Below are 11,662 nucleotides of genomic sequence, written 5' to 3' on the forward strand. Positions count from 1 at the left end.
ATTTTACAGTAAAAATAAATGTTTATCAAATAAAGTCTAATGTTACAACTAATCGGAGATCCCTTTAAAAAATGCAATTTTCTTTTGACTCAGATATTAAAACTGACTAAACACTAAATAAAACCTAACTATACAATTCAAACATGCTAAATCTCTCAAATCTCATCACTCACTCCCAATCTCATGTGTCTTTATGTCCACCAAAGTTCTTTCAACTTCCTGTAGATTTTTTAAAACTTGATAAATAACTTCAAACCTCAGTCGTATGGGGTGGGGGGTGTTCTTCTTTGTTCGGCGGGGGTGAAAACAAGTTTTCTTTCCAGCTGCTTCCAGCCCTGTGCAATAGAAATGTAGGAGGTCTCTCATGAACCCACCCTAGCGTGACATCACACCCCATATATGGACRTGAAGGAGCTGCTTCCAAAGCTGAAACTGAAACAGTTTGAAATTGTGTCACAAACTATGTCTTGAAAACCAGTTTGTGTTACTTGTCAGCGTTTGCCACAGAACCTACTTTAGGTATTTATTAGTTTTGTCTTMATTGTATTTATCTGTAATACGAAGAAATGCTGGGTGTTGGACCCTAAGAATGTGCCTGAAGTAAACAGATAACATTTTTTTTAATGCTAATACAGGAAATGTAAACCAGATGGTTGAGTTTGGACGGTTTATAAAAAAAATGTTTTCTTTGTTTGCATCCTGTTCTTTGGTCTAAATGTTTTGGATTTATTACTTTGAAATGTGTTTGATGAGATTTTCTGTGCTCAGTAAATAAACCGAAGAACTTTATTTCTACAAACCTCCCACTTGAAATAAAAATGGGATGCAACTCGTTTGGTCTCAGCAAACTGACAAACGATTCAGGTTTATCTTCATTTCCTGGCAGGTTTTTGAGAACAAAGGAAATATTGAGCTGCTGTTTTATGGATCATAGAAAACTTTTCACTCTGTAACAGATCATATTAAACCACCAGTCTCAGAGTGTAAACAAACAAACAAAGAATGAGCTGTTTTTCTGATGGGTTTAAAAGTTCAACAGTCTTAGGAAGGTTTCCTGGATCAGATTCTTCTCCTCCTCTCTCTAAATGTTTAGTTGCAGTCTGTGGTGTTTCCTGTGTAACAGTATTCCCACATAAGGACTCTCTGAGCTCAGACTGCCTACAGATGTTTATCCAGATGTTACAGTAGACAAAACACAGACAACGGTATGGGTCAAAGRTCAGGCAGTTGTCATCCGTCAGAGCAGAAATTTAAGGACCCAACATGCGCCATCCAATGCCGAACAGTCGATGTGCGGTCATGTGGTTGCTCAAAGTTTGATTTCACACACACCTTTCATAGCTCATGAAAGAGATGGAGCAGAGCTTCTGGGAAACCCCTCCTGCTGCTGTGCAACATCACAGCACAGATTCCTTCCTGCTGGAGTCTGCACTCCGATATCCACCACTGCTTTGGCCACAAATTTGTCACCACACTTTTGGCAGTCGGATTTCACAATGTTTGTGCTCTCTCTATCCATAAGTGTCTGGAAGAGTCATATATTGTACGTCGCAGCCAGCTGATCCTATCATTTTAAACTTCAGCAGAGGCCACGCCTCTTGCAAGAAACGCTTCTCTATTCAGCAAGTCCAGACCCTTGTACGAAGCAAAGTGAAAGACAGAGTCTGGTTTAAACCAGGCTAATGCAATGCAACTAGAGTGGATTTTTCCATTTTTGATGGACCGTGCAGATGGCTCGAGGCCCGTACATACTTCATCCGAAACTGCAAATTTGGTCATTGTTGCGGTTAACAAAAATTGCATAATTTTGTCGCAGAGCTGCTTCGCCTGCCTAGAAATGCGACGTTTGCAAATGATCCAAATCCTTTGAATGTCTCTTTACAATGAGCAATAAGAACCGAGCTGCAGACAGGAAAGAGTCGTTCGTAGTGTATTTTTACTCCTCATAATATCTTTCTTTTTCGTCCTTAACCACAGTGGCAATCATTCCTCCTTCACTGTTTCACAGAAAACAGGCAGAGGGGTTGAATACTGCAGCTCAGGGGGAGGGGGTTTCCGCTTTACACAACACATGGTACCACCCACGTGACGTGATGACGTATTGTAACTCGATCAAAATTGGACAGCGCAACGACTCAGCTGCGTTTCCATTGACCATGAAAATKCGCAAATTAGAATTTCGAAAATAAATTTTCTCAATGGAAACACGTTAATTTTAAGAAAATGACGTTTTTCGACAAAATGTTTTTGCTCTTGGATGAGGTGGTTTTTCGGCCGTATCGAAATTGGTGTTTTTTGCAAAACTGCAATGGAAACACTTTTTTCGCATCACTGGAGTCACGTGATCAACAATCGGCTGTTTCTACTGGCGAAAAAGATGATGACGACGAAGAAGACAACAGGAAGTAGAAGTAGTAGTAATGTCACAGAAGTAGTATAAAATAGTAAACTCACCGACTACAATTTACCAAAAACACAGCATACGTAGCCGCTCTCAAGTAGGGACTTGTCGCTGGAAAGCCTCGATAAAAGACGCCAACGTCTCCTCTGATGATGAGCACTAGTGTCACAGTAGAAATATGCTATGTGTTTACATCCATTGCCGCCATGTTTGTAATGACTTATCGCGAGAACAAACATATTCGCGTTACTTTAATAGCATTTCTTATTTAATGGAAACACCACGGTTGTGAAACTGTTTTTCGACATTAACAGAGTATCGACAAAGTTTTGCGCACATTTGCAATGGAAACGCAGAAGAATCAGAAAGGTTACTATAAAAGTAAATAAGAATCAAATGGCTCTATGAACAAATCATTAAAATCTGAATCCCCCAAACAGCCGTTCGTCCCATCTCTATGCCCACCCCTTTGTTGTCACAAGCTTCAAGCCAAACTTTTTCTCACAGGCGAGTGTGCCAAGCATTATGTGATTGGTCTGAAGTTTATGGGTGTGCTTGGTAAGGTAGAAAAGTGCACAGATAACGATGGTGTCATTTTTCTTCAACTATTTTGCTTTCATTAGCCGACTGTTGTGCATCCAAACAACATGCATAGATTTGAGGAGCAGTTGTTTGAGGATGTCCATCTCTTCCAGACACTTACAAAGACAGYCAAATGACCAGAAACTCCAGGATGGAGATGCTGTAGAACGGACATTATCTCCTGAAATGTGTGGCGCTCTCTCCTTGTGGTCAAGCAGTGGATGTTGGATTAGAGTTTCTAAGTGGGAAGTATCTTGCATTTTGATGTGTGCAGCAGCAAGAGGGGTGTCCCAGGAGTTTGGTGCCGTGTGTTTCATGGACTGTTAAAGGTGGTGCCAAAACGAATGTCGAGAAACACATGACCACACATCGACTCAGCTTTGGATTAAGTAAACTGGACCCTTTAACTGAAAACCATTTGTTGCAGCAGAGGATTGAAGAAAGAAGCTGGAGGTCAAAGAAGTCTGAATAAACAGGAAACAAGTACAATCTCAATTCTGAGATGTTGGAGCTTTGTGTCAAATATCAAACTTTAAATTTAAAATTTAAATCTTATAAACCTACATGTTCTTCACAGTGGGATACAGTAACTTGCCAAATGTCATTTTTTTAAATTGTACCAACACATCAAAAAAAAGGTAGAGACAAGACTATAAATAGTTTTGATACATTTTACTAACGTTTTAACCTTTTTTAAAATCAGAAGTAGCTGCTCAGTAGAAACTGGTGCTTTTAAAAGTTGATGTCAGGTATGTGATTGCCGAGTTTTATCTCTTCTGACCAACTGCAGGAATCCAAAGAATTTAACTCTCTGTTAACCCTTTTCCCTCCTCACCCCCACCCCCCACTTTAATCAGGAGGAGAAGAAGTGCTTTGTTTGTGACTCGGGGGTGGTTTACGACGAGCTCAGCAGTCACACCAACAGCCATCGTGTCGAGAACGTGGTGACCACATTCGCTCCGAACAGACTGAAGACCTGGTGGCAGTCAGAGAATGGTGAGAAGAGACAGGTTAAACTCAYGGCTGTCAGGGGCGGGAACGTTCTCTGGTTTTACTTTTGTAGTTTCAGCTCCAAAGGTCTACCTGTCATATCACAGTGATGCCACTTGGGGGCATTTTCACAAACATCAAGCTAAYGGCTGAGGGCTCCTTTAGCCTGAGGAGGAAAAGTTGCTCCTATAATCAAACAAACCTGGTMATTAGAGGTTTCTGCTGTGTGTTTGAGAGGAAGCTGTAAAACTCAGTAGTGAATGTTCAGCAGTAATTTTCTTTTTATTGACTCTGACAAGGTAACAATAATGATGGACCAGACGTTCTCAGCCTTTAGTGGCTGGCATGTTATCAGGGTCAGTTATTGCCTTTGGGATTTTAGGGCTCTGTAGATTTGTTGTGACAAATTTGTTTTGGGTGACTTAACATAACTTTATAATTGCATGCCACAAAATATTTTAGGATCAGATATCACTGTACGGAGGTATACACACAGACATGTCTAACTGTTGGCTAAGTAAGGTGTCTGAAGACTAAAGATTTTAATCTGTAAAATTCAGGTGAATATAATGTACTAGGGTCAGATTAACATAATGTACATTTTAATTTGTAGGACTAAAGTCATATTATGCAAATAAAGTTGTAATATTACAAGAGTAAAGTCATAATAATACACGAATAAAGTATAATGAGAATAAAGTCATAACATTATGAGAATATAGATGTAATATTAGGAGAATACCATAATATTAGGAGACAAAACGTTTTAATGAGAGAAAAGCTGCAATAAAGTTAAAATACTGGTAGGTTAAAAATACTAAGTGTGCACTAAAAATCCATCGTAATAATGAGACACAACTCTGCTCAGGTTGTTACCATCTTATTGTCACAGCACATCACAGCTTACAATGACCACAGTGGGTCCAAAACCAATCAGGACAAGCATTAAACCAAAGAGAAACACACCTAGATAAWGTTATGTGGCATCATGTGATCCTCTCTGATGAATAGAATCCTTCCAAAACTTATTTACATTGTTACAGTTCATTAAAACCTTTTTTTATTTCTAAGTACTGCTGTTGAGTAATCTTTAATGAGCCAACACCAGAGATGATTTGTTTTACCTYGGGACATTGAGATAATAATCTTGTGCAGGCCCATATCACTTTAGCTGGTSATCTTGGCTCAGGATGGATTGTGTTCAGACTATCTGTATGCAGATAAAAGGGGACCACACTACCTCCAACACTGTGGGAGTATAGCTCTGTCTCACTACAGCCATTTAAAATACAGCCTCTGGTATTTCTCAGGATAATGGCTCAGCTTTACATACGCTGCACAAAGTCAAATCAGAAGAAGCTATAAAAGAAAACTTTACATCAGCAACAATTTCACAAATTCACTTGGTCGCAGTGGTGATAAAAGACTGTTTAATGGGAAAGAATTTCAACAGAACCAGAATCAGGGAGACCTCTGATCCAAACTGGATGTTAGGAGACAAGAACACAGAGATGTCTTTAGTGAGTTGGAAGCCAGAGTTGTTGTGACCTACAGACGTTCAACACATTGACCATGGTTTTAGGTCTAACGTGGTTTTGCTGTGTACAGGTGTAGAGAACGTCACCATCCAGCTGAACCTCGAGGCGGAGTTTCATTTCACACATCTCATTATGACCTTTAAGGTGAGTTCTTCACAGACACACATTGGATTCACGAAAATCTAATATTCTTTTTTTTTAAATTAAATCTAATATGTTATGTGTTTCACTCCTTTTAGCCCTTCTGGGTCTAAGAACCTAGCTGTGAGACATTTCTGATAAGAACTTTRTATAGGTTCAGTTTCTAAGGTCTTCAAAGGGTTAACTTTCAGTTTTGATCCATTTCCTTCATATCACTCACTCCCAAAGACACATGAGTGATCTGCCTGTGATTGTGTTCSTTAATCAACTGATAGACATCTACAAATGTTTGAGTCACTCCAATTCCAGATGGCCACCACAGCTAATCAACTTTMACCAACACACAAAAGGCTCTAATTTTACAGATATWRAGCTAAAATATGGTGTGGTAGTAGCTTAGAGTCATTCACAAGTCATACTTCAAGCTCCTCACATTGTGGAACAWCTTTGTCATTTAGTTCAATACAGATGGTCTTGTAGGCTGCCTAATACAATACTCATGTATGTGTATATAGATATATACAGATTTTTGTTTGTTTGTTTTATCTGTTTTGAGATAAAGATATTTTCATTCATTCATTCATTCATTCATAGTTTTGTAGTTAACCCTGTCTGTATATTTATAGTTCGTTAGAAGCGTCAGCAACGACTAGCATTGACGTTTGTTGCAGGAGATGACATCATTAGGAAAAGCTAACCTCAGTTTACACTGCTAACAGTGCTGAATATAGTATTTAAAATCTAAATTCACAATGGGTTCATAAAACAATATGGATGGTACCTTTGGTCTGACAGTTTGAATCGCAGCTCACAACTGTAAGTTTGATGACTTGTAGGGATGCTTTAGCTGCGTTTGAGCGTTAGCAGTGTTAGCAATTGCTATTGTCTCAGAATGATGACATCACAACACGAGCCGCGCACCAACAGCAAAGTCTGCATTCCAAAAATCTTAAATGTAAACTCCACTGTTTAAATTTTACTTTTAGATTTACACATTTATACTTAGGATTTAAAATTTACATGTATTATTTAACGTATAAATGTAACATTTAGTAAAAGTTAGCAAAATGTAAGAACAGCGAGCTAAATAAAAATAAAATTTTAGTGGAAAATTTTTAACACCCAGAAAGTGAGTTTATTTAGTTTTAGTACATCCCTTCCTGAGAGTTTTCTTTTTAATCTGTCCTCTCATTCATTAGATATTTTGCTAACAAGCAAAAATCAAAGGCAGTAACATGATTTACTAAAGTCATTTAAACAAAGCTTAATTTAAATCAGTCTAAAAGTTTTTAACACAGTTCAATATTTTGAATAAATTTGCTGATGGATTCAGTTTTTGATTTTCTTGTTGAACTGTTATTTTATGGTTAGAAATTAAAAAATGTCATTTCATATATTTTGCCTTTAAATGTATTTTGTTTACTTGTAAGCCTTACTTTTATTAACATCATCATTACAAGTACAGTATAAGTGGAGTTGTCATATAATCTTCTTTCAAACGTCCTTTTCTTCCTTCAGACGTTTCGACCGGCTGCCATGGTCATTGAGCGATCTGCAAACTTTGGAAAAACGTGGCAGGTTTACCGTTATTTTGCCTACGACTGTGAGTCCTCCTTCCCATCAGTTTCTCAAGGTCCCATGCAGAAGGTCGATGATGTAATCTGTGACTCCCGTTACTCCGACATTGAGCCATCCACTGAGGGGGAGGTACCACTGCTGCTTCAAGCATTTCCTCTCTGCTCAAGCAGCTGGAATGTTTTCTGCTCATAACGGAACAGTATATTAATAAAATATTCTGTCTTTAAGGTAATTTACAGAGTTTTGGATCCGGCGTTTAGAATTGAAGACCCCTACAGCCCACAAATCCAGAGTACGTCTCATTAAATTAGCTCATGTGACCTCAGTTTCAGTTAGACATGAAATATTGATGACTGATTTGCCTGTTGTTGACCTTTTGCTACAGATTTATTAAAGATCACCAACCTGAGGGTGAAATTCACCAAACTTCACACACTCGGAGACAACTTGCTGGACTCTCGAATGGAGATTAAAGAGAAGTACTACTATGCCATCTATGACATGGTGGTCCGAGGAAACTGTTTCTGCTATGGACATGCCTCTGAATGTGCCCCAGTTGAGGGCCGGGGCCAAAACAGGGAGGGAATGGTGAGTTCTGAGGAGATATTATTTTGGTAAATGGTTCACACCTAAAAAAAAAATGATGCTAGTCAAAATTAACTGAGCTAAATTTTGAACCGTTTCCATCAACACAGAGTTAAAAAGAAATACATTATTACATATTATTTATTATATGTGAGGACTAATGAGTGTTTGACCAGTGATCTGTGTTGCAGGTACATGGTCACTGTATGTGTAATCACAACACTAAAGGACTGAACTGTGAACAGTGTCAGGATTTCTACCACGATCTCCCATGGAGACCGGCTGAGGGACGGAACACAAACGCTTGCAAGAGTAAGACAACCCTACCTAATATTGCTTTTCCTGGATCCAAAATAGGTCTAAACGTCTATRCTCTAGTCCAGTGGTTCCCAAACTTTTTATCTTCTGACCCACAAAATATTCATGGCAAAAACGTGTGACCCCAAATATTAATGGCTTGAGTACCTGAACTTTGTTAATAACCCTAAAAACACAGGCTTTTTGACAATCTAAACAGCTTATACACAAATATAAATACTTATTTATACTTATTTTGTGGTTTTGTAATATTTATAGGGAAAATATTATATCAGCAATTATTTTATTACCCTTTAAATTGATTTCTGGAGATTATCCAAGGTGCTTCATGACCCATAATTGGGTCCCAAGCCCAACTTTGGGAACCAAAGTGCAGTGGTTCCCAAACCTTTCAGCTTTTGACCCACAAAATAACAGTAGCAGAGACCTGAGCCCACAACTGTTTTTGGATGATAAACATTTGTATCAGGTCAATTAAACATGGGCATAGTAACAATATTTTTATACTATATTTATCCATTTTAAATACACTAACCTCACTCATTTGTAACAACTAAGGCAAAAATGTAATTCAGAAAATCTTTTCAGGACCYCACCTTGATGTTTCGGGACCCCACTTTGGGTCCCGACCCCAACTTTGAGGAACACTGCTCTAGTCCACACAGGCTCTAAACCTGTTCACCAAAACAACCATATGGGTTCACACAGGTGTCTATCTGTCTAAACTAGTTCGCAGAGGGGTCAGCACTTGGCTACAGGGTCTAAACTAATACTACTATTGCTTTAAGCACTTTAAAACAACCACAGCAGCAACAAAGTGCTGTACATGTAAAATCAAAACCTGAAAAACGGAAAACAAAAATTAAAAAACAATTAGAAACAATAAAATAGGAATGAAACAAAAACTAAAAACAAATCTCAGGCTGTGCCAAAAGCCAGGGAGTAGAAATGTGTTTTTAGAGGAGTTTTAAAAGTAGACAGTGAACGGGCTTGTCTGACAGGAAGTGAGAGATTGTTCCATAATCTCGGAGCAGCAAAACAAAACGCTCTGTCTCCTCTCAGCTTACATTTGGACCTCGGCACCTCCAGGAGCAGCTGATCAGTTGACCCGAGGCGCCGAGCAGGAGAGTGTGGGTGAATCAGCTCAGACAAGAAGGGTGGGGCAAGACCATTCAGACTATTCAAAACAAATAAAATAACCTTAAAATAAACGATTTTACCTTTGCCAGCTGCATGAGATGATAAAAACGGTCCTTAACTACTTAACTACTGCTCCAATCTCATTTAAAATCACTGTCCATTTTAAAAACCAAATTACGAGCTTTACATGCAGTGCCAGGGGACCCAGATCAACAGGGGAAGGTTCATAGGAGCCACTGGAACCAAACACAACCTCTTCTGTTTTTCTCCCATTAAAATTTGAAAAGTTTGAAGACATGCAGGCTTTGATGTCTTCAAGACACAACAGAAGTGGCCTAATTGAAAGGGCATCTTTCTTTGTCAGTGGCCTATATATCTGACTATCGTCAGCATAACAATGAAAGAAGATCCCATGCTTCCTGAGTAAAGAACCCAAAGGAAGCAGGTAAAGAGAAAAAAGCAGGGGGCCTAAGATTAAACCCTGTGGAACCCCGAAAGACAAAGGTGCAGTGGAGGAATCAGAACCAGCGATAATAACGCACATGGTTCTGTCAGACAAATATGATATAAACCAGTTTAGCGCTGTACCACAGATACCTACTTGGTGCTCTAGACATAAAATCAAAATATTGTGATCCACTGCATCAAAAGCAGTGGTTAGGTTGAGCAGGACAAGAATCACATTCACCAGAATCATTAGCCATAAGATTGTCATTAAAAACTCTTACTAGAGCAGATTCTGTGCCTTGTTTTAAAACCAGACTGGAAAACCTCCAAGATGTTATGTAATATTTAACATCAGCATGAAAAAAATCATCAGACACAAAAGACATATGACCAGAAATCACATTGTCACATACACTATATTGCCAAAAGTATTTGCMCACACATCYAAATTATCGGAATCAGGTGTTCCAATCTTTTCCATGGCCACAGGTGTATAAAATTATCGTAAACACCGAGGCATTCAGACTGTTTTTACAAACATTTGTAAAAGAAAGGGTCACTCTCAGGAGCTCAGTGAATTCCAGCRTGAACTGTGAWAGGATGCCACCTGTGCAACAAATCCAGTCGTGAAATTTCCTTGGTACTCGGTATTGTACTGTACTTGATGCGTGGAGATAAACTAAGTTCCTATTAGAAAATATAACTAATGAATGRTAATGATCTGTCTGAATCTGTTGTTACAGACAAACAGTCAGCTGCATTTACCTGAATCTGTCTTCCTTCTTCTTCTGTGGTTTTTCAGGGTGTAACTGTAATCAGCACTCGAACTCGTGCCACTTCGACATGGCCGTGTTCTTGGCATCAGGAAACGTCAGCGGAGGAGTTTGTGAAGACTGTCGACATAACACAGCAGGACACAACTGTGAGCAGTGCAAACCATTTTACTATCAACATCCAGAGAGAGACATCAGAGACCCAAACATCTGCCATCGTGAGTGTCTCTGTTTTAACCCAGCGTTTCTTCATGAAATACAAAGACAGAGTCTTGACGTGATACTGTAGGTCTGTGGGTTAAAGATCCAGAGAATGGTAGAGGTTTTGCTTTAACAGACTTCTATAGGAGCTGTGAAATTCTCAGCAACAAACCTGGACAAACTCTGTGTTTGATGTTTTATCGTCTGTGCCAGCCTGAAAGGATTCCTTCAGATGTAGTGTTTTCACACATACACAGGAGCATCAGAGTTAAGATTAAAGGATGAAAATGAGACTAAACATGAAGGAATGTTTTGATGTGCTGACAGTTGTGGTTTGGTCCAGGTTCAGACCTGCCCCATGGGGGATCACTTTAACTTCAGCTATATGTCCCAGAGTCACGTGTCATTTGTTTCTTTTCTGACTTTTACTCATCCATTTCCATCTTCATCATGTTCCATGTCTGATCTCTGCAAATGTCTTTAAAATCACAAAGCAAGGATTGTTAGTATCTGAACCGCTGGATTATCTGAGCTGATACTACAACGTTTGGTATAAACGACCTTAGAAAACACAAAAATGCCTGAAACTCAGTCAGTGTTTTAGTTAAATCTGTGTATGGTTCATACTTTGGTTTTTCTGYTTCAAAATAAAACATATACTGTATRTTCGGCTTATTTAGAGTGAGTCGACACATCTCTTTATGAGCTATTTTACAGWGAAAAAAATTACTTTAAGTGGGTTTAAATGCAGTCTCTGCCAATATCTGTAGGAATGGTTTTAGTCTTCCAGCCACTATAAACGCTTTTTTCTTTAGCAATGTGGTTTCGGTATTGCTACATATTAAAACAACTGTATATTTTGTTTTAGATTTAGATAGCAAAAATCAAATAGCAAATGAAGCAAAAATCAAACACTGTGGATTTTTAATTAGTAAAAAAGGAAAAAATAAAAAAACATGGTTGTTTTC

At 38.6% G+C, this 11,662-nt stretch overlaps 1 protein-coding gene across 1 annotated transcript in view; it reads left to right on the forward strand.

Annotated features, from left to right (window-relative positions):
* The window catches only part of lamb1a (laminin, beta 1a), a gene marked incomplete at its 5' end in the record, with an annotated part of 61,746 nt that overhangs the window by 2,158 nt on the left and 47,926 nt on the right, over positions 1-11,662 (forward strand). The window contains 7 exon segments of the mRNA XM_014020141.1: positions 3,841-3,979; positions 5,582-5,655; positions 7,171-7,359; positions 7,459-7,522; positions 7,616-7,818; positions 8,007-8,127; positions 10,523-10,711. Of these exon segments, the coding sequence (XP_013875595.1) occupies positions 3,841-3,979; positions 5,582-5,655; positions 7,171-7,359; positions 7,459-7,522; positions 7,616-7,818; positions 8,007-8,127; positions 10,523-10,711 (979 nt within the window).

This window comes from Austrofundulus limnaeus, unplaced genomic scaffold (assembly GCF_001266775.1).
Source record: "Austrofundulus limnaeus strain Quisiro unplaced genomic scaffold, Austrofundulus_limnaeus-1.0 Scaffold241, whole genome shotgun sequence".
Taxonomy (NCBI): Eukaryota; Metazoa; Chordata; class Actinopteri; order Cyprinodontiformes; family Rivulidae; genus Austrofundulus; species Austrofundulus limnaeus.